Here is a 24,977-nt window from a genome sequence, read left to right as displayed (position 1 = left end):
CTTGAATGAAAATTGTCTTTGTCTTGTACTAGTTTCGTTCTATATAAGACCACCCCGTTATTTGAATCCGTGAAAATATTTCTATGTTTAAATAGTTTTATCACAAGTGATGAATGTCAGGAAATATGAGAGATCGCTTAAGAGGATAGTTCTGAAAAACCTCTCATGAAACAGCACATGAAGCTTACACCGAAGCTCACTAAGGCGTGTATTCTAGGACATGAAACAAATGCAACGAAATTGTAATTTGAAGAAAAAATACAACACATATAGTGACGGTGAAACATACCACCAAGGAGAAACAACACTTCGAGACAAATTTAACTGTAAAACGAAGAAGATTTTGAAAAGACGGCATATTAGAGACATCCACTTTGGATTTACGGAATTGATGAACATGATCGGTTCCTTGGGTACAATATGTACCGGCAATGTTAAATTATCTTACATTGATCTTTTGATGTCGTCCCTTATCATGTGGCATTATACCCGATGTTAATGTAAGAAATATATAACTTTTTTAGAATGATCTGAAATAGAAAACAGCAAGTTTTATTGGCATTGAAGATTTTATCTAAACATTAATTTATATTCGACACAAAATATTAAGAACTATATTCAAAGTACACATATTCATACATTTATCATTTGTCCTGCATATAGTTAATACTTATCAACAACGATGCCAGACTTATGCCTACTTTTAATGTTATTAAAGTTGATTTCAGAAAAATAAATCTATTGGTAAAAATGGAATCAGCATTTTCGAAACACCATTGCACAGTTATTTACAGTTGTTTATGTAAATCTCAAACAATTAAACTAATTTTTGGAGTATCATCCATACGGATAGTTCGCCCGGCTTGTTTGTTTCGGCGTTTACATGCGACTTTTTTCCAGTTCTGTGCTGTTACTGTACCAATAATAACGAGTAATAAACAAATTCCAAAACCGCTAACTACAACTGCAGTCATCTTGATAGATTTTGGTCGATGACTCTTTGCTGTTGGAACGCTGGTGGGACGGTACTAAAATTATAAAAGTAATGCTATATTGAAATTAATAACAATTAAACCATCTAGCTGAATTTACCAATACTAGAATGAAATTCAAAAATATGTGGCTGTGCCCATTGATTGACACATTAACTTCATCCATTGACTGGGACAATTTAGGTGAACGTTTGTATGTAACGACCACTGGTCACTATGTACTTTTTAAAGACACTTAAACTATGGGGTCACCAAAGGTCCTCAACACCTTAATAAAGTAATTCGAAAAATTAATCAAGAATAACAGGATGTTTTGATTTATATCAATTGTATAAATCAAAACATAAAGGTTATTCCTGATTAATTTTTCGAATTATTTTATAATTAAAGGCGTTAAGAAACCTTTGGTGACCCCACAGTTTAAATGTCTATCGTAGGTACGTCGTGAACAGTGGTCGTTACAGACACACGTTCACGTAAATTGTCCCAGTCAATGGATGAATTTAATGTGTCAATCAATGGCCCCAGCCACACTGTTTTGAATTTCATTCTATTTGAATATCCCTTAAAAAACTAATACAATGTCAAACACTGGTCCAAACATGTTGAAGCTACAAAATGTTGCCACACACATTCACAAAATTAAACAGCAAAGTTACTAGCCAGCCCTACGTTTTACAAAAAAATACTGCGATTTTAGTTAATGCTTATAACATTTAAAGGTATTTAAAGGCAAATCAGTACTAATGTAGCTGCACTTTGTCAGTGATGATCGAGACCAAACATTTTAAAAGAGCAAGTAATTACTATTATCTTTCATGTTTTTTTACGTACATCTGGAAAATAAATAGGTATCCTAATTGTGTTTCCATTGTTATCTGTGACAATAATAACTGTTCTTTTGCGGCAACAATCGGTGCTGCAAAATAGATAACAAAAATAATAATTCAACAACAGTCTTAAAGTATACAGCATAGCAACTGGGTTTGAGCGATTCTTGTGAAAGTAAATTTAGACATGCGATAATCAACTATCACGAGATATTAAACTATCTTTTACCTTTTGAAATTTTTTTATTTCGGTATTGTGAATAAGATAAAACGAAGAATTAGTCCGTTGGAGACAAACGTCTTGGTGCCATCTTTCATCATAAATCGGTTCACTCGAAAATCCCTCCCAATTTTAAGACAAGTTTGTTCCTTTCATCTATTGTACATATACCAAACAAATTGCGATTATATAATAAATTTTAAACACGTGTTGCAGGATCGCATTTTGAAGATTTAAAGTGCGAATCTACTTATTGGACCTTTTTAGAAATCACGCACAGAAGAGAACGTTAACGTAACGCGGCATTATCGTATATCCAACGTCGTTAACCTATGACGTTATCTTGAGTCTTCAGTTCAATACAAATTCATACAGTTTAGACGTATTTCTAATTACATATGCAGTTTTAGTAAAACCACTTTACGATATTGGTACCGTGACCAGAAGAAGATGACTACAAAGCTTAAATATATTCGAACGGGACACAGAAGCGCAGATTCTAGGATTTTAAGAAGATTTGAAGAGAGGAGTGAATCAGAAGGAAAACCGGAAGAGGACGAGTTGGAAGCAATTCTTGATAAGTTGAAGGAAAAGCAAGATATTCTGAAGGATTTGGATAAGGACATTTTGGAAAGTGTACAGGAGGAGGATATAGAGCAAGAGATACTTGACACATATGAGTATAAATTTAACTTAGAGACGAAAATACGCAAAGTTTGTAAATTCATTCATGTTCAAACATCTGATTTAAATGTAGCCGCTAGAAGTATTTTGCCAAACAATTAGACACTGCCACCCATTCAAATTGTTGGCCTCGCATATAACTTTACGTCTTTACGTTCAAATTCAAACTTTAATATGAGCAACTTTCACAAACAACCGAAATTGAATTTACCTACATTTGATGGAAACGTACTTGAATGGCAATCCTTTTGTGATTATTTTGATTCAGCAATTCACAACAACACTCTAACCGATGTTCAAAAGTTCAAATACCTAAAATCTTTACTAGAAGAAGAGGCGTCATACACCATTCGGATTGCCGGGTTTGTTCTTACGCACACAAACTACAACAAAGCTATTGAAGTTATACATGAAAGACTCGGACAAAAACATAAAATCATTCAATCGTAAATGCAAGCACTTCTAGACATACCCGCACCAAAGAAAACGCTTACACACCTTAGAAGTTACTATGACAGAACAGAAACATACATACGTGGACTAGAATCTCTCGGACAAGCTCAAGACTCGTACGGCTCGTTTTTAGTACCAGTCATTCTCAACAAAATACGAAAAAAACTTGGCACGTGAACGCAGTTCAACAGATTGGATTCTTGGTGATCTGAGACGATCTATTTTTAAGAGCTGGCAATGTTAGAGTCTGGCACAGAAACTTTTAAAAGTCCGAGCGCTACAGCTACATGTAATTTCTACACAAACATAGAATCGCGCGAAGTCTGACAAAAGACCAATTCACCACAGAAATCTTATCAAATCGATTTAGACTTATCCCAGGAGGGCACATGTTGATACGGATCTGCTTTATATCATGCTTGAGACTAAGTGATAGTCTCCAGTTTGTAGTGGAATTGTTGTTAACAAGTCATTAGTTTTCTATGCTGTGTTTCGAATGATATTGGTTGTGTTTGTTGAAGGTAAACATACAAAAGGGCTGTGTACGCACGAAATCACTTGAGTGTTATTTTCAATATAAACTGAATGGATATAAGCTGCTAGAAAGTACACTTAAAAAATTCATATTAACTTATGAACAAATTATATCATATTGAGGATTGGAAAGGTATGAATCGCAGTTATTTTTAAATCAAACTTCACTGTGAAATAATAGTGTCCTACTTAAATAAGAGTACTTTAAGCGAATGATTGGAGTACCATAATATTTATATCTATTTACAAGTTGATAAAATCTAGCTCACTTTTCTTGAAAACATGTTTTGCTAATTCAGTTTTGATTTTTACCTGATTTTACCGTTAATTGGTCTGATGACTTGACCTTGTGAATAATCCTCTGTCCATACAGTGGATATGGTATGGTCATCTACATCTATAATGCTTAGACCAGATTCTGTGTCTTGCGCACTAAACAATACTGTCCAATTACCGGTCTGTGAAATATAAAAGAATAAGAAACATCCGAAGGCAATTACTAATTTTGTCTTGAGCAGCACACAAAGGTTCTTGTGTACCAAGGACATTAGTTTTATCTTAAATGATAATGCATCCCATTTCTTCTATAAAAATCTAATAGTTTTTACAAAATCAAGTGAATTTAAATTAAGATGTAGATGTGTGACACGTTGAAACAATAATGTTAAATAAAAAGGAGAGATATGTGATGTACTACAAGATGACAGCAAACACACAAAATAAAAACAAAAGGACAATAGGGAATTTTACTGCCCACTCAGAGAAAAATTCAGTGAAGCTAAAATAAATCGCTTGCGGTCAATTCAAGACTGTTCAGTATTTTATGAGACAAATCAGTATGATGTTGATTTGTACAAGTACTAGTAAACAGCAAGTACTGAATAGCCTGAACACAAACTGAACATATCTTAATTGACTGAGAGAGAATTGTCCGAACTATAAATATATAACAATACAATTGTTACTAAAAATATGTTTCTACGTCTGCCGATTTATCTGATTTTTTGTCATTTTTGTTTTCCAACTCATTTTGCTGTCACTTTAATCACAACCCAACCAAAACCACATTGGTAAACACATATGTGTAGTTCTGAGTAACTTTGATCTGTTGTGTAGTGATTACGAGAAAAGAGTTTTAAATTGTAACTTTGGTTAATCTTGTTATGATCCTTTTGATCACATACTGCAGCTCCCCAAGTTCTTATACATCCTTGGCCTTAATTTTCTTTATAATAAGCGTTTTTTATGAAGGAAATTAGAGAGAGAAAGAAACGATTCAATGCACAAAATGTTTAATAACAATATTTTTATTTTTTGTGAATTCTTACCCCACATCGAGTATGCTTCTTTGGGCTTTTTTTACAAGAGGTTACAAAATCCAAGAAAATAAGTTCTGGTGGGTTGGCATCGTTTGTAACAGGTTCTTCTCGTACAACAATAAAACGTTTATAATGTTCTGTTCGTCCCTCGTTGTCTGTTATTGTTATAAATACTCTTCTGTATAAATAAGAATATAAGATTGTAAAACTACTTTTTGCTATTTAGTTAGACATGGTGTAAGCTTTCATGATAAACCCCATTGAAATAAGATTTGTAGCTGTGAAGGTAGATTTATTTTAATTCATTCTTATACCAAAATTCATTTTTTTTTATATTTCCAAGAATATGAAAGACACATTTACCTTCTGTAATTGGTTAAAAAAAATGAACATGAATATATTCAACCATTGATCACAGACATAACATTAAAACAATTAACGTTAACTTTACAATTATTGCATAACTCTATAAACCAAACCAACTGCTACATTGAAAAATATTTACCTTTCTAAACCTGGTCTAGCCTTTCGGTTTACTGTGACTGTAATCGTTCCAGTATGTGATTGTTTTTGATTGAGTGCAAATGTCGGGTTTGGAATCACAGCTATCAGCATCTAAAGAAAATCATGTCCTTTCACAGTATTATAAGTATTAAAAAGCACTTCAACAAAGAATAACAAGTTCAAGATTTACCATTCAGCTTTGGCATATGCCCAAGTGGTCATCGTGACTTGTTCTTCCGCACAAACATGAAATACTTTTTTTATTTGTTTGAAAAAAAGAACACGGTTTACTCATTTATATCGTCGATTCTTCTTTTATAGTGAATGTTTGTCTCATCGACAATCATAACCATAATCGTATGTATGTCATATGTGTTTATCAATAAAGCTGACGATTCGTTTTCCCATTTTATAAAACAGAGTCATTTGATAGGTCACTTTACAGTACGCGTGTTGCTAATTTTCTAAGTCCATACGATAATATAACAGATGCTTACGTGAGCGTGTACGTCCTATGGAGGATAGTTGTCTCAATGACAATCATAACACATTTTATGATGGCGATAACACACGACAAAGAAGACACAATGATGATGATGATGGTGGTGATGATGATAATGAAGATGAGAACTACGACGCCGTAGACGAAGACAAATATAATGATGTTCATGATAATTTGATACGAATATTAATCAAGCTTTTTATGAGACCTATCCTATTAGCCGGATTTTAAAGTTGTTATACACAACACGACACGTGACTCTACCTTGACACGTTTCCTGATATCGAACCTAATTCTTGCCGTTACCCCTAAACAGCATGTTAAGTAGAGATGCTGGGAATACATCATGTCAAGGGTTTGATTTTGGCTATGTCTGACCCACCACTTCCCGCATTCGAGGCAGGCACGTTACCAAAGAACAACCGGGGCTGTTACATTTGTGTTTCAAACGATTAATAAATTCTAGTGTCAGACCATAAGTTTGGTACAGTTGTTAATCATATCATTAATAAAACTCACAGGCTTTAGACAAAGGGCGCGTTTCGTTCGTTAATATTATGGTACTTGAATAAGATGGCCAAATTGTTTCTTACATAATTGTCAACCTTGGTGGTAACAGTAATATTTCGTGTTGTACTTCCAGTATTGGTCACAGTAAATGTATATCTAAATTTTCCACCAGGTACAGGCATTTCTAAGAAAAAAAAACAAATAAACAAAAAACTTGGTTATAAATACTTAAACCTTGAAGAATTGCCTGTATTAGGGGAATGCAGTCTAAAATGGTTTTGTACCCCTATTTTTGCTATTTTAACATACTAGTATTCTGTTTGTTTAGTTTGTTCACACATTGTTGTCAATATAATAGAATTAAATGGAACTCAGTATGATACACATGAGAGTTTTGTTATCTACGAAACAATGTTCAATCCACCATTTTTTACATAACGAAATGCATGTACCAAGTCAAAGATATGACCGTTTCCATTCGTTTAATGTGTTCGAGCTTTTGATCTTGAAATTTTTACAAGGAACTTTCCGATTTAAATTTCTTGAAGCTGTTATTTTAATCATTGCTTTTCCTATTCTAAATTCAGATTTGACTAGATCTGGACTTTGATTGTTGATTCATAATTATGTCGTTGTCAATAATTCCATATTTCTTAAGCTTTTTTTTTTTTTTTTTTTTGGAATTACACGAAATCCCGCGACAAGTGATATTAATATCACAGTTGGCTTGGTTCATTAACGCCCTGAACTTGCATAAAAAATTCTTGTGTGTCTTTTTTGAGTCTTGTTTCATTTCTTTTTGTTGTTTCTTTGAATAATAGTAATAAAAAGCTTACTTTTCTTTTAAATGAGATTTAACACTATCAAAACGTTAAGAAATTTAAATCTTAAATTGATGTACCTGTACTTATATCTGTTATAGCCACTTTAACGTCAGAAAAACCAAAATGAGGTGCTACGGACTGAAATCATCAAACATATGTTCGTTAAATCAAAGTAAAGCATTGAAATTAAATATTTGTATCTTAAAGCTTCTCTTACTTAAAGTATTAATATTTTCTAAAAAAAAAAACCAAAAAAACGAAATACATCATTACTGTTATATTGTGTAAACTTTTCTTCTTTTTTTTCTTTTCTGCATTTCTATCATATTTTCCTCTGTTTTTTTTTTTTTATATAATGAAAAAAGATTGGATATCACCAGCCGCAACGTAATCAAACCCGTCCTGACTGTTCATTGCATAAAAAGAAAAAAGCAGAAAAAGAAAAAAAAAACAGAAAAACACAGAGATTATTCTCTATGCATAGATGGCCATAGCACAACTTTTTTTTTTATTTCAATGCTGTAAATTTTGATTTGGCTGTTTTGATTCTAGCGCTTCTGATGATTCTTGTGCGTCTTGCGTACTGAGTTGTAAACGTTGAATCTATGATGAATATTTATGGTAAACTGATAAACTATTACAGTGTTCTTTCCTGTTAACAAAACTATGATTTTTTCGAAAACTAAGGATTTTCTTATCCCAGGCATAGATTACCTTGGCCGTATTTGGCACAACTTTTTTGAATTTTGGATCCTCAATGATCTTCAACTTTTTACTTGTTTGGCTTAATAAATATTTTGATATGAGCGTCACTGATGAGTCTTATGTAGACGAAACGCGCGTCTGGCGTACTAAATTATAATCCTGGTATCTTTGATAACTATTCTTTCCTCCTTAAAGACAGAAACAAATTTTATCACTAGCTTTAAACTGATACCTCCTATGTTTGTAAATTGGTAGTAAATTATAAGTGTCAACTTTCATTTTAGCGAAATTTTTACACGGGACGTACTATGGTAAACTATCAATACATCAAACGTTAACTGAAATTAGTTCTAACCTTCAGAGTGATAGGACTTGAATTGTTACATTTAATGCATTTTCACATTTCGACAAATTATTCCAGCATGCCTGGATTGCCACCCCCAACACTTTACTTGATAATTCGAATTTTTTCTTTCTGGTTTGCCGTTCCAGAGTTACGGTCGTTGGTTGTCAGATTAAGTATTTTTTCATATCCTGTTCTTCATTTTACTTCAGTAATTTTCCATATAAATGCATGATTATTTTTTATTCAAATTGATAATTGCATTCTGTGATTGAATTTGACCTTATGGGTTCCAGTTCTTCAAAAAAAAAGCCAATATTTACATTAGTGAAAAACTTTACCCCTTGACGTCAATTCTATTCCCAGAATGCAACAATCGCGCATAAAAAAAAATATTATTGATTATGGATCATGTACATGTTGATTATAAAATAGTGCATAACGATCTAAAATGTTGAATTTAAAAATAATATTTGTACCGATTGAATTTGAAAATTATAAAAGTTAGATTTCAACAAATTGTATTTTATATGTGAAATAAAAAATTAATAAATAGAACAAAAACAACAATCCTTTCATGGAAATTTTTACAAATTAAATGAAAATAATAATATATTTGAATAAAATATTTACCATTGTGATCAAATTTAAAATAGTATTATATTTATAATGTTTGAATCTAATCTTACGTTATGTACTTTCAAACAATTGAAACGATAATATAGATACTTGTGAAGTGATTTTAACAAAAATACAGGTAAAATAGCCTCATTTGACAAGTTCATCAAGGACAATATTATCATCATACTTACCGTAGCCGGTGTCCAGTTTAATGTTGAACCATTCTCTTCGTCCTGTGATGTACTACTCTCTTCTGCAGATAAGCTACCATGCTTGGTGAGTAGAAAACAAAACAAAAACAGGACAGACAGAGAATAGAGCCCACCCGAGCTCCTACCCATTATTACTGTATGATGTCACCATTATCAGTGTTTGAGATTAGGGATTTATTACATTATTGATAAAATGATAATAATCAATGTATTTGATCAGTTTTCATTTTAAGCGTTTATTTTTAATACATGATAGAATGATAAAATTATATTTTTAGAATAAAACTGAATTTGATGACCAAGTCTCACTTAATTCATACAGTGAATCGACACAATTTTAATAAGTTAAAAACTAGGAAATCTTTTTCTAATAGATTACACAGTCAAATGTCTCTTCTTCGTTATTAAAATCATGCCTGGTGAAGGAAAGTACAAAATGAATAATAAATGTGCAGTATTGACAATGACCTCCGGCATAAAAAAAAATTGTATACTAGACAGGGCACACCTTTGAAGAATATATATTAGAGGTATGTATACTGTCTTAAAATATATGCGTATATCAATAGAGTTTATAGAGAAAAAGCAACAAGCAAACATACTAGGTATCGGATCGTCTGGAATTGACAATATTGCACACACGTTATTACAGTGAATATTCTGTTCAATGATCTTTAATCTCTAGAACTTGCATGCGATTAAAGGACTCCAAAGTTTAGTCCATCAGTTTGAACTGTTGGCCCACTGAGATAAATGGCTTTTCCGACATTTCGCTCCTTTGCCGATTGAGGCGTTTGTGGAATAGCTGCATTGACTCATCAAATATCGGTCACCCGTTAATTGCCTGGTGTTCACCTTCCTCAAATCTTTACCTTCATATGTTAATGCCACTACTGATTACCTAAGGTAAATGAAGGCCTGATATCTTATTCATTCCGTAACAGTGCTTTTCTTTATGAATGATATTTTTTTCTATACAAATATTCCACAATCAGATTACAACTAATGCATAGAGGCTTGGGTTGACGTGTTTATCGAACAAAAAAGTGTAACAGTTGTATAAAGATAACAATAACCAAACCGAAAAGAACAAAAACTACTAATACAGTATGACTGATTTTTTTAAAAGAGACAAAATAATAAAAGCATCTTCACCAACTTAACAAAATAAGAGTGTCTACGGTTGTCACTTGGGATAGTCTTCAACAATCAAATTTTTATTAAGCTATCATAATCTTCATACATTGGAACACTAACAAATAATAAATATAGTGAGTGGCACGTATCTGATGTATGTCGTTTGCTTATATATATCTGAGCTCTATTGAATATTTTACTGCACTGTTATGATAGAAATTTAATGTAATAATATGTGTTACTTCAGTATATACTTTTGATAACGCTTCGAAAGTCATTGTACAATTATTACTTAATTTGGAGTTTCAGTATAAACGTTTCAAGTTCTGTTTTGGAATTGATATCATCAGAACTATTTCACTATGCTGGTGATTAATCGGAATTGAAACAGTTTCAATACTCCATAATTATAATGTCCAAAATAAGTATCAGTAGACTAAATGTCCCAATGTATTTAAAGACCTTTTCGAAAAATAGGTAAATTCTAACAGTTATTCAACTTTTAATACGCATATATGCGTACACTATACTGTATTATTCAGTGCTGTATAAGTTTTTTCACTATACATCAATTCACAACAAAAACATATAATATATATAATGTTAAGATTACAAAATTTGCTGTACATAAATATCGTTTTCTCATTCTCTGTTATAAGTTATTATATATTCTGGATAACTTGAACAGCTGTTTTGTTCATATGTTATAAATTCTCTGTGTTTTCCGTAAATAGCCGCCATAACCGAGTCAAAAATGCCCTGTTTATGAGCCAATTTATCACATGAACCAAGATGACCAGGTACACATTGTTTGCAAGGTGGTTTTTTGAACGAGTATTGGACATTGGTAACATAAATTTCACCTAGAAGCATGCGCACTACAATCATTTTAAGGTTTGTCATATCTGTACCTAAAAAATATTAAACAATTTTAATACAATCAGTAAATATATTCGTTCAAACTCTTATATCATTCATTGCAATCAGTTCAAATTTGTGATAACATTTTTATCGTTTTATCGATAACCAATCAGAGCATGACGACGATTTATAAAAAGAACGACGATTTACCCAAAATGAACCGAAAAGAAACAAAACAGTACGTTACATAGGGCTTATAAGGCGTGTTACTAAAAATAAATTATAAACAAGAATGTGTCCCAGTACACCTATGCCCCATCCGCACTATCCTTTTCTATGTTAAGTGGACCGTGAAAATGGAGGGAAAATCTTTAATTTGGCATTAAAATTAGAAAGATCATATCATAGGGAACACGTGTACTAAGTTTCAAGATGATTGGACTTCAACTTCATCAAAAATTACCTCGACCAAAAACTTTAACCTGAAGCGGGACAGACGGACGAACGGACGGACAAACAGACAAACGAACAGACGGACGCACAGACCAGAAAACATAATTGCCATAAATGGGGCATAAAAATTCCCAAATTTACATTCTTCTTGCAATAGTTGTTGATTAATAATATAACATTTGTAGCTTTAGGCTGAGGTCAGTACGTTTTATATCGGCATTATACAAAAGCTTTAATTGTAATATATATATATGCATAAAACAAAAGCTTTAATTGTAATATATATATATGCATAAAACAAAAGCTTTAATTGTAATATATATATGCATAAAACCTGATGATCGGTACGTATGGATGTAACACATGTCTAAACTCATTTGTGTACAGTCATATATTGAATTCTATAATAACATGATTAAATGATTTAATGAAAAGAATTGTTGAGAAAAAATTTGATTCTCCAATTTTGTGCTATTTTCACATTTCCTGACCGGTGGGAGAAAAATATTTCTCCTCACTAGTGAAAAATCTGTTCTCTGCAAATGATAAGTCCAAATTTGATTATGACGTCTAAATGTTTTGTTTTCTTCTGAATTTTCCTATTGTGACGTCATGAAAAAAGGCGACCATGTCTGATGACGTCGCATATAAAGAACACAAGTTTTTGAAAATCTTTGAAAAAGAAGGATAAAAATCATTAGAGAAACAGATTCCTACACTATAACTCGTGTATTACGATATTTCTCCACTCTCGACAGTTAAATTTTAGTTAGTTAAAGAGCTCGGCAAGCCTCGAGCTTTAAATAATAAAATTTAACTGTCTCGAGTTGAGAAATATCGTAATACACTTGTTGCAGTGTAGGAATCTATATTTCTCATCCAACATTTTTAGAAAAAGAAGGCCCGGTGCAAATTTTTTTTTTACCAAATTGAAAAAAATCACTATGTTGAAAAAAAACAAAGGTAGAGATGATAATGTGTATTTGTTTTGATTGACAATTGGAAGCATCTTCGTCGCATCTATCCCCATCAGCAAGTTGCATCAATAAGTTCTTAATTTGAATGAACAAGTCCTGAACTTGCAGGTACCAAGAAGGGTCCTTCAGACTTCAGAACTAGCTTAGATATTCATTTTTCCTCCGTGTGATGCGTTGCTGGTAACACTCACACACTTTTGAATTGTATGTTTGTTTAAAAATTTTAGTCGTTTGTACTTTACATGTTATATGTTTTCACAGTTCTTGGCTGATAGTTCTCTATTTATGTTACATTTACCTATCATGTCTGTTTGTGTTACTCAAACAATTCTGTCAATTTAACGGAACAATTGTCATACAAGTTGGAGGCTTTATATATAGTTATAAAAACCAGGTCATGAAAGCAACAATTTGACACAGCACTGCCTTTAACAATATACCCCCCCTCCCCAAGAGTGACTGGGAAATAGAAATATGGTCTCTTGGTCTTCTCCCGACCGGCAGTAAAACGCTTGCCGAAGTTGTAGGTCCGTTTGGCTGTCCGGGATGTATCAAGTTCGCAGACACGTCCGGTCAGAATGGGGACGTTAAATCCGATGCCTCGTGTAAAGAGAGTCCCACACTCTTTGCACTTTAAGAACCCTTGAAACAACTCTTTGATGGGTCCGTAGGTGATCTGTTGCAAGGCCAAATTTCTATCCCTATCTAAAATACCCTAATTTTCCAGTGGCAGTCCAAATTTCCACGACCATCATCCCAAATGGCCTCTATTAAGACAGGACCTACCTATTATATTTTTTGTTGACATGTTCTCGTCCTGAATATGCATGAAATATTTGCCACTGGACGTTAAGCAACCAACAATCAATCAATCAACAATTTTAAGCTAAATATTTACGTATAGTCAGCTGTGAAAAGTCCGACATGAAAAAATGTGAAACAATGCCAAAGAGAAAATAAAAAAAAAAACAAACTTAAACCATTTAATCAAACCGTTGTTTCGATTAGTCCATGTTTTATCATTCCCGGTAAATTAAATGGACGATTTGTAGTTTCAAGACGACGAAGAAAGTTTTGTCTATTCTGGGCATATTTCAGGAAAAGGGATGGATTTTCTATTCTTTCGACCTTAACTACTCTCATTTGTGAATATCCCTTTTGTTGCGCGTCACGACCTTTGCCAGCCAAATGAGGTTTCCATGTACTACCTATCAATTGCACTATTGCATTTTTTTCTCTATTTGATGCTTCGTTGATTTCAATTTTGTTCAGCCCAGGATCAATATGTGAAAGCCAAGCTTCTAAACTTCTATCTTGATTGTATTTTGTCCAGTTGACTGGTGTCATGTAATCAGAAATGGGTTGCACTCTATTGTGGCCTAAGAATCAAAATATCTTTAAATATCATATTGTTTGATTTAAATTTATGTGTCGTTTACTTACTTCATAATTTTTTCTTCTTTTCACTTTAGAATTCTATAACTTCTTTATTATTATTCTAATTATTATATTATTATTATTATTATTATTATTATTATTATTATTATTATTATTATTATTATTATTATTATTATTTTACTTTAACCCCGAATATACATAAAAAATAGTACACATTAAAAGTCTCTACGATAAACCAATATTAAAATCGAGGACAGTATGAATAATCAGCAGCGCGTCAAGTACTTGAAGCTTGCATTCAGTTACTGAAAATAATTTTCAAAACTATGCATGTGTTTTTTGTAATATGTCTAATACCGAAGCTTATTCTTTGTTGATTGTTCTTTTACGTTCCTCAATTCAACTTTGAATATTCAAATTATTAAGATTCAAAAAGCCTGGTTTTATTCCCACCGTATGGTCATGTGCCTGGTTCTACTCAGGAGTTTTGAAAGAGGCTGTTTAGTGTTGGTAATATAAAGACTTCTTGTAAGAATATTTGTGTACAAATACCAACCTGTAATTTTTGTAAAAGCATAGATCTCTCTCTGACCATTAATGACAGATGTTGAGATGTTGAGATTAACTTCAGTGAAAAAATCTTATTTTTACATCAAATCAAATAAATGGTATTCATAAATGGAAAAGAAATATTAGGTCTAAATAAACGCAAAAAATACTAATAATTGGAACCATTTAACACTAAGCTTGTGTCTTGCTTACCGGTCAGGAGCGTTACTGAACCAGGTATTATTTTTTAAGTTACTTATATAGGTTAATTATTTATTTTAAAAATAATTAAAATACTTAGTTGAGTTATTTTGAATTTCAATAGAAACATGGACTAAATGTAGATTTCATTTCGTAGAGCTTATTAGATTTGAGAGTAGTAGAAAGATAAAGGGAAATCGTTACTTTGACCCAGAAGCGTCGGTATGAAAGATAAGTGCGTCAGAAAGTTAAATTTTATATTTAATGGAAACAATAACCAGATGACTGTGAAAATTTGTTAAAGCTAGCAAAATCCGTGTTATTGGACACCTATAAAAATAATATTCAGAAAAAATACTTATATGAACGAGCCTCGTTTTCAACATTACTTGAATAGGTAATTTCAATTGTTACTTGTTTAAGTAATGCTCCTGGCCGTTTACAGGTTCCTAACTAAAACTAACATTATTTACCCTGGTAACTAAAGATAATCATAGCTACAAATATTGCTATAAATGTAACACATGCACAGACAGTAATATGAAAACCAGCAGATGTGTAATGTCCTCTCAACCAGGGTTCTTTGTGGTAGTTTGCACTGAAAATGCCTAAACTTATTCCAAGACAAACTACTGCAAAAAAAATACGAGGTATATTTTCTTTATCAATATAGTTATGCTGAGGTTTCAATTTACTTTACGTATTCTTTAATGCCCGCGTCACACTGTCCCGATTTTTATATACGATGGACACCCGAATGCGAAAATTGTAAGTTCGTACGAAGTTGGTCCCGATCTCGTTAAAATACCAAAAAGTGACCGAAGCAAGTACGAAGAATAACGAAGTTTATACGATGGTGCCGAAATTATATACGATAGCAAAAGATGGACATACGAAGGTTAACCGAAGACGGGTATTTAAGCTTCATATCGCAGCCGAAGCCTACACGATAGATCACGAAGGCTACACGATGGATTACGAAGGCTACACGATGGATTACGATGATGGCGCGATGGCCATACGATGTCTAAAAGACGTCGTGTACAGCTTTTAAGCGCTATTGACTTTAAAGTTCAAAGGTCAAGGTCACAGTAGCAGTTGTAATACAAGGCAATATCACCCTTGTGGACACACTAAAACCAATATTCTTCAAAAGATTTTAACCACATTTGGTATATTGTTCCTCCTTGTAATGATCTGACATTTTTTATGTTCAAGGCCAAAGGTCAAGGTCGTGCAGATGGACTTGTTTTTTCTCCTTGAAATAGCATAATACCCAGGAAATTGGTTGCTTATTTTTTTACCTGCTGGTTCTAAAGACAATATTTAAGGTATTTCCAGTTACTGAATGTTTTTGTTGATTTCTAAAAAAAATAGTTTATGTATCAAATATGCATATTCAATTTACTATTTTCTGCATGTGTCATATACAAATATAGTGTCCATATTTGTCCCCAATATGTTACATACGAGGGGATACCACGCTCGGCATTGCCTTGTTTGAACTGTTATATGTGTGAACTAGTCTGAATAATCACCCATAATTATGCCCATGTTTACTGATCTATCTTAAAGGTAAGGTAATGGGTTCGTTGATCCCTTTTATTCAAAAACAGCTCTTTCCAGGAGAATATCATAATAATATAGACAAAAGGAAGGATGTGGGGAAAGCAACAAATGCGGCAAAAATATGACATATAGAAAACAAAATGGTTATGGAGTAAACATTCGTGTGACAACAACTCAGACGATACATAAAAAATCAGAATAATGAAGAAAAAGTTGGTTTCCCTATATACTGTGTACCTGCAGTGTTGGTGTACGAGGCGCGTTTATGATTTTCATTATGTTACTTGATATGAAAAATTGACAAAAAATAATATTCTACTTGTAAAAGTAAATCCTGAGCCTGTAATAGCTGCTCTTCTTGTTCCATTTGAATTAATAGAAACAACGCTATCGCCTTTCTTGTTCTCATAGAATCATATGATATGAGCTCCATGTTTTGTGAGCATCTTTCTTAACTGTCGTATTAGACTGACCAGTGCATATCGCGCATGGCACTTTAAATATATTTTAGCGCGAAAATTAACTTACATTTAGCTGGATTTATTGCCGTCGTAGTTCCATCTTGTCGCCTTCGTACTTTTATTCGATGACAACACGACGGGATAACGAGGTCTTCACGAAGTCGTGTTGCCATCGTAAGACCTCCGGGTAGCTTCGTGATTCATTCGTGTAGACATCGTAATGTCAAAACTGCCCAATGGAAACGATGGAAACACGAATGCAATACGATGTTCAAAGATGCATTCCCGGTGACATTACGATGATGAGGATGGTGATACGAACTAAATACGAACCCTCAACATCGGACGCACCTTCGGGGATTTTTTAACATGTTAAAAAATTTAGAACCCTTCCCGAAGTTGTCCCCGAAGGCTAGAAAAAGTGGCCGATGGTTCTACGATGGTTAAAGATGGCACTACGAATAGCCCGATCAGGATACGATCAGTCCCGATTTTGAAAATTTCCATAATCGTGTTGCCATCGGCGTAAAAATCGGGACAGTGTGACGCGGGCATTAACAAAGATATGGCTTCTTGTTCGTATCTGTGTGAAACTTCACATCACGTAAGTTGTTTTTTAACACGAGACTTATCTTGGCGCTAGAATAAAAAAAGTTGGAAGATCAAATCAAATTCGAAGTTAAAAGGCATTTTAATTGAATGCGAAGTACAAGCTAAGACATTCTATGCCTGGACTGAACCCAGCTTATAATTACAGTCCCCTTCCCTTTCATGAATGTGACCTATCGAATTAGACTATTTACCGGATTTGTAATCATATAAGCAACGCGACGGGTGCCACATGTGGAGCAGGATCTGCTTACCCTTCTGAGATCACCCCTAGTTTTTGGTGGGGTTCGTGTTGTTTATTCTTTAGTTTTTTATGTTGTGTCATGTTTACTATTGTTTTTCTGTTTTTCTTTTTCATTTTTAGCCATGGCGTTGTCAGTTTGTTTTAGATTTATGAGTTTGACTATCCCTTTGGTATCTTTCGTCCCTCTTTTATAAAGCTTCTAATTCGCCACTATATAAAGGGACGTATAAGAACCTAAGTTTTTATACTCACAAAACTGCTCCGTTCATGTTATAATACTAGTAAAAGACGACTGATTCAAGCCATACGCGGAATAATGTTGATGAAATACTTCCTGTATATGATTATAAACTAGTAAAGGAAACGTGTGTAAAGAAACTAGTCGACAAAAGTATTCGATAAGTGCGAATAAGTTGTATATGGTATATAAACGCATTTCAGAATATGCTTGCACGGATGTTTGTTACCAGAAAATCATGTTGTATATTTATCAAGAAAAGCATGTTGTATATTTACCAAGAAAATCATGTTGTATATTTATCAAGAAAATCATGTTTTATATTTATCAAGAAAATAATGTTGTATATTTATCAAGAAAATCAAGATTTATATTTATCAAGTTTGAAATATGTTTACTGACGCGATAAACGTCCATGTCCTCAAACGTCAACGATAAAAAAAAATTATAAAACCTGTAAGTGCACTGCTTATCCAGATGGCATTGTGGACTCTTGTGTGAAACTTGAACGGCGAGACACACATTGTTGATATGGCAAATGAAAGACAGAAAGTTCCTCCAACAATCCCAAACATATGAAATACTATTGTTGCCTTTATCCATCCTGTAAAAAATCGTTTTTTCGTGTAAATCTTTTATACATGTATATACAGCAAAATCCAATTACAGTTTTCATAATCGACAGTTATATAATTTCTGCTCATTTAAAAGTTTTCGATGGAGTGTTTAGTAAACTTGTTTGTCTTTTTGTCATTTTCATTTTTTCTATGAGGTTGTCTGTTTCTTTTATGTGGCTTATGAGTGTCCATTTTGGTTTCTTCCGTCTCGTTTTTGAAAATATGTGATGTATGAATAAATGATGGGCTACTTGGCAATACCAAAGGATATATAAAAGTAACAGTCAAAATCTTAAAAAGTCAACCCTACCTGATGAAGTTGCAACCTAATTTTCTAACTAGTTCATTAATAATTTATCAACGGAAAGTTTACGGTACGTATTCTATGTTTATGATCTTAGGGGCGAGGCACTGAATCCTGAGCTGATGATTCTAAATGTAAACATTAATACGTCGAAAATTCATAGTGTCAACCTACACATTGACAAAGTATTTATATACTCAAATATGTTGGTTATATAATGGAATTTGCTGTTAATTTACTCGTATCGTTTTGTAACACGAAAACGAAAACGATGACCTACAGTTTATTAACATTAAAGAGGGTATCCTAAAACTATGTCAATTGGGTTTTCTTTCCTGACAGAATCCTCTCTTGTTAGAGTATTCATTTTAGCATTTTGAAGAAAAAAAACCTGTTATAGTAGTTTGAAAATAAGCTGGATAATAGCTACTTTTTTCTCTAAAAAAAATCAATTATTTTTTTAATATTTCTATTCGTAATAACAAAATCACAAAAAATCATTTATATGTGTAGTATTCCTATTCAACCTTAATATTCAAAAGAACTTATATTAACATTGCCAATCCTGTTATCTAATTTTGACAATGAAAATTCTTTCGTGTACAAGTGGTAAAAATCTCAAGCGTACCCAATCGATAAGTTCAGTAAATTTGATATTCAGTTGTAAGTTTATCTGATTGAGAAAAAAAAGTAAGGCGATGAGATATGATTGTGAATGAGACAACTATCCGCCATGGTGTGGATGAAAGTAACTATAGTCATCGTACTGCCTTCTACAACGGGCAACACCCATATCAAACATAATTATTTAGATTATCAATGGCTATTCTAATTTAAGTTTTAATAAAGGAATAGATAAGGCAAACAGGCATCAGCCCTATTTTAAAGGATTTCATATTTGCAGAATCGCTTGCTGTTCTTGATTATAAAGTAGACTAAGGTATTCATTGGCTAGAGGTGGAGGGTTGAGATCTCGACCAAAAAACATGTTAAACCCCACCGCATTTATTTTTTGCGCCTGTCCCAAGTCAGGAGCCTTTGGCCTATGTTAGTCTTGTCTGATTTTTAATTTTAGTTCTTATATATATTTTGAAGTTTAGTATGACGTCCATTATCACTGACCTAGTACACATTTTTGTTTAGGGGCCAGCTGAAGCACGCCTCCGGGTGTGGGATTTTCTCGCTGTATTGAAGACCTTCGGCTGTTTTCTACTCTTTCGTCGGATTGTTGTCTCTTTGACACATTCCCGAATACCATTCTGAATTTATTCATAACAAAAATGTCATTACTCTGTATGTGTCTTACCTGGTGATCCGCCAGGTAAATTATTACAGCAAGTAAAGATGTCTGAAATTGAACAATATTTCCACAGTCCAAGTTGAGACAATTCCGATCTGGACCACGACGGACTACCTAACCCACCAATTAGGAAAATAAGTCCTACTGGAATAATAGCTGTTGTCAATCGGACACGCAAAGGAAATTCAAAGAAGTTATCTATTCCAATCTCCATGGTTTGTTTTATATTTTGAGACATCCTAATGATAAAGACAAAAATATACTAATAATTCACCGTAAATATGTTTAAAATAATCTCCTACTAACTTGGAGACTGTTTGCCTATTTCAAAGCTAGGGTATGTAGTTATATTTATCATTCAATTGAAATCGTATCGTTTTCTAAGTATTGGAAATTTCCAAAATGTTTGATACATGTTCTGTACAAGAATAGTTTACTAACCATAATAATATGAAACATTTATCATATGTATTTAAATATACAAGCTTTATTCAATTGAGAACTTATCTTTTGTATGTTTAAAAGGTTTTGTTTATGATCGACAAATGAATTAAAAAGAGGAAGTACGTTGGAAGATTTGTCTATGCATTTATTGCGTAGAAAGGTGATAACTTTCGATTCAACGACCCTTTGAATGTAAAATGGTCCTCGAAAGAGAGCATCGGGTTACATTACATTTACAATCACACAGAGAAAAGTTGATCAAATGGTGATGAACAGAATATGAAATAATTTTCAAAATCATTTCGAAATGTATTAATGAGCTTAGTGCGTTCTTTATAACTAGCTGCACTCAGATGAAAGTTTGATCTAGGATACGGTCAAGTGTACGGACGTTAATTAAAAAAAAGCCGCCTTCTTTTCAATTTGTACAAGGTCCTGTACAAACATGACTCATATGAATAAAGGAACAGGTCTGCAATCAGATGGACACAGCCAAATGGGAAAACCGATTATCTGTCATTCAACAACCTTTTTATGATATAAAAATGAGATGTAGTATAATTGCCATTGAACAACTATCCACCAGAAATAAAATTAAGTTGTAGTAATCGGGAGCCTAACGGGGACTGGCATATACATAAGGTGTTGGGTTTAAAATGTTTGTGAGCGCTCAACCTTTCTCTTTATATGAAACAGTGTTGGTACAGCACCGCGTAAGAAACAAGAATGTGTCTATAGTAAAATGACATCCTACTTAAGTGGCGCCACATTGGACTTGAACTTTGTGCTATCAAAATTCCTTTTGCTATTAAAATTGCTTTTGCTATCAAAATTACTTTTTTGACACAAAATTGACTTTTGTTAAATTTTCACCTTTGTTTAACAAACAAAAAAAAACACAAAATTGAATTGTGTGACAAAATCTGAATTTTGTATGCAAATCAGTTCACAGAATCCAAATTAAACTAAGTTGCATACAAACAGATACTTCTGTCGCTCAATTTTCAAATTAATAACTGGTACCAGCATGAAGACTATTTGCAGACGATTGCTTATCATAAAGAGACATCAAAACTCATAATGATACAGAAATATTACAAAAAGACTTTACTGAATTAGAAAAGTGGTCTATTGATTGGAAAATGTCATTTCATCGACAGAAATGATACGTTCTATAGACAACACATAACATCTGTAATAGAATTATAATACCATACGTCTAACATTCTAAAAAGCTGGAACTAAAAGAACATAACCCATACCTAGGGGTGGAGCTGGACATCAAACTCAATTGGAACCATCACATTACCTCAAAAATTAATAAAGCTTCACAACAAGTGAATTTTGTAAGAAGAAATTCATATAGATTTCCTGAAGAATTTTAAACAACACGCTTACATTGCTCTGATATGACCACATCTGGAATACAGTAACTCGTTATGGGACCCCCATTGGAAGAAAGACTTCAAACGGATAGAAATGGTACACTACAAGGCTGAAAGATTTTTAACCAAAAACTACAACTACCAATCCGACTCTGTGATCGCAATTATAAGCAACACGATGGGTGCCACATGTGAAGCAGGATCTTACCCTTCCGGAACACCTGAGATCACCCCAAGTTTTTGGTGTGGTTCGTGTTGCTTAGATTTAGTTTTCTATGTTGTGTCTTCTGTACTATTATTTGTCCGGTTTTTTTAAATTTTATTTTTGGCCATGGCATTGTCAGTTTATTTCAATCTATGAGTTTGACTGGCCTTTCGTCCCTCTTTTATACAATCCTTGAATTGGCCTACTCTTGAAATGAGAAGAACAGCAAATCGCTTAATATCATTTAAGAAAAAAAAGTACAACAAAGTAGCCACCGAAATCCCCAAATACTACTTCGTCAACAACAGGGAAACACGTCATAGCCACACTGTCAGCACCGTGCTACAATGCAACACCTCCAAATACGAATTCAGCTTATACCCGAGAACAATCTGAGGCTGGAACTAACTACCAGGAAACATCGCAACTGACACTGACTCGGACACTTTCAAGGAAAACCTCTGGTCACACTTCCATCCTCAGACCAGAGACACAGTGATGATGTAAAGATCCTGCACCGACCATGATTTTAAACTTGTATATATTTATTTATTTTTTCGGTTTTGTTGATCACAACTTGTACAGCACCTGCACTTGATGACACAGCATCAACGTGATGGTATTTTTACGTTGCTGATTAAAGTAGCCCGAAACGTATTTGTAGCTGTACCAAATCGAATTCTTCATGAGGAATGATCATCTTAAAGTATGTCGCCCGAAGGATGACCACCTATTCTCGTTGCTGAATTTTCGCAAGAAACCTATAAGAGGGGATTGTAAACACATGCAGAAAAGGTGAATGTGTTTCAGTGCAACCTATATCGAAGCGATTTTGCTTGGATGCAATTTTTTTTGAACACATACGAAAAACAAATATGAGCAGCAGCAGCATCAACAGCAACAGCAACATCAGCAGTTACTTCCTTTGAAAGAGGAATACATACGAATTTTCTTGGTGGTAGCAGCAGCAGCAGCCTCAAAACAGAAACAGCCGTAGCATCAGATTGCCAAATTCATGTCTTTAAAGACTAGCATTGGTAAAGTGTTTTTGATAGATGTTAGTCAAGAAAAATAGAATATTATATCAAACAGAACAATTTTAAATTAAATCGATTTCAGTTTCCAGACTGTAACTATCTGCAATAAATAACCAGACAAGACCAATATATGAATAAGCAATTCAAGTATCAAAGAAACCTTTTTTTTTTTCATTTTCTCGACAAGCTCCCGTCTAAAGCCTGACTTATATAGATGACGAAATAAGTCTGTAAGCAGATGGATATAATTCAATGTTAGTGCAAATGAAGTAAGACAGGTAAAACAAGAATTTTCAAAGCTGTAACTATCTGCAAAAAAATACCAAACAAATCCAATATATATGTGAATTAGAACCAGTTTCATTCAATTTTTTCACGAAAAGCTCCTGTATTAAGCCTGACTTATATAGATAACGATACGCATGCAGATAGAAAAAATTCCATATGAAAACCGATTGTCTCATCTAAACGCATCAAACATGTCGGCTATGAAATCCAGCCTTTTCATGGTGTCAGTTTCATTGCACATTTGTTTAATTCCGATTGTGTTATGTTATTGTACATATTTTTGTGTCCCTCCAAAAACAACAATATTTTGTATTTGCCTTCCCATTTTCTGTTATGATACAAAAGTGGAATAGTTCCTTCAATCAGTCTAACAACTGTGACTACTAGAGTAAAGATTTGATAAGTTAAATGTGTTTATTATATTGTATGAAGAGAAGTGTCCTGGATTGCGTTTCTGCAAGCAAGGCTAACTGTGATCAGTAGATCATTGTATTTTCAAAAGTGACTTAATACATTCTAAACTTGTCAACGTGTAATTAAAAAAATCATGCAACTACTAAAGCAATAATTTCTGGTCTTGTGATATCTCGTTTGTCATAGATTCATGAACTTAGGTATAGGTCTAAATATAAGGCAGATGAAGCCGGGTTTGTTGTTTCTTCAATTTATAGTTCTGTGAGATATAGGTCGTAGCTTCAATCCCCTTCCCCTTTCACGAATGTGACCTACCGGATTTGTAATAACATAAGCTACACGACGGGTGCCACATGTGGTGCAGGATCTGCTTACCCTTCCGGATCATCTAAGATCACCCCCAATCTTTAGTTTTCTATGTTGTTGCTTGTGTACTATTATTTTGTCTGTTTGTCTTTTTCTTTTGTAGCCATGGCGTTGTCAGTAAATTTTCTATCTATGAGTTTGACAGTCCTGGTAGTATCTATCGCCCCTCCTTTAATGGAACCCAATCAAAAAGTTTGGAATGTTAATAAAAAGAATAGCATTACTAGATTTCAATGTGAAATTAAATTATCTGACTCATTTAAAAATAAGATGAGGTCGCAAGGAGAGGCACACAGTTCGTTCCCATAGGAATGTCGACAAAAAGTTAAAAAAAAGTCTACCTCTAAATACAACAAATATGTTGTCCGTAAGAAACTCCAGCATACTGATCATTTGTTCATCTGTGTAGCATGTTTTACCTTTTTGTTCACTTTTAAGATCATATGCCGTATGTCATTCCAACGTAAAAGATGTATAGCGTATGCTAACATTTTTATGTTGAAAAGCATTGTGGATTATTTCTTCTAGACGATTTTTAATTTCAAATTGGGTTTAGCGGTAAACAGTTTATATAACTCATTTCCGAAAAAGGTCGAGATTTGAAAGGATCCAAAAGTTCTATATTTTTTAGAATCGAAATATGGTTAACTACGCGAGTAAACAGCTG

The 24,977-nt window shown here is 33.3% G+C and overlaps 2 protein-coding genes and 1 long non-coding RNA gene across 3 annotated transcripts in view; all 3 read right to left on the bottom strand.

The window, feature by feature from the left end:
• Positions 1-536: 536 nt before the first annotated feature.
• Positions 537-9,416, bottom strand: LOC143064383 (uncharacterized). Its single transcript, XM_076237166.1, has 8 exons — positions 9,233-9,416; positions 7,450-7,510; positions 6,632-6,732; positions 5,538-5,647; positions 5,042-5,210; positions 4,026-4,171; positions 1,827-1,911; positions 537-1,028 (listed from the first exon to the last, which is right to left on the bottom strand). The coding sequence occupies exons 1-8, from the start codon at positions 9,380-9,382 to the stop codon at positions 810-812; spliced, it is 1,041 nt and encodes a 346-aa protein (XP_076093281.1). The 5' UTR covers positions 9,383-9,416; the 3' UTR covers positions 537-809.
• Positions 9,417-9,870: 454 nt separating this feature from the next.
• Positions 9,871-24,977, bottom strand: part of LOC143064382 (uncharacterized) — a 36,945-nt gene continuing 21,838 nt past the window's right edge. Inside the window, exon 5 of the mRNA XM_076237165.1 lies at positions 9,871-11,301. Within this exon, the coding sequence (XP_076093280.1) occupies positions 11,033-11,301 (269 nt within the window). The 3' untranslated portion in view covers positions 9,871-11,032. The remainder of the gene's footprint in view (positions 11,302-24,977) is intronic.
• LOC143062398 (uncharacterized) lies at positions 13,680-20,479 on the bottom strand. Its single transcript, XR_012974732.1, has 4 exons — positions 20,178-20,479; positions 18,405-18,554; positions 15,303-15,461; positions 13,680-14,060 (listed from the first exon to the last, which is right to left on the bottom strand). It is a non-coding gene; the product is annotated as an uncharacterized LOC143062398 (long non-coding RNA).

The sequence above is a fragment of the Mytilus galloprovincialis genome, chromosome 2, assembly GCF_965363235.1.
Source record: "Mytilus galloprovincialis chromosome 2, xbMytGall1.hap1.1, whole genome shotgun sequence".
NCBI classification, from domain to species: Eukaryota; Metazoa; Mollusca; class Bivalvia; order Mytilida; family Mytilidae; genus Mytilus; species Mytilus galloprovincialis.
This window is presented reverse-complemented; position numbering and strand designations above follow the sequence as displayed.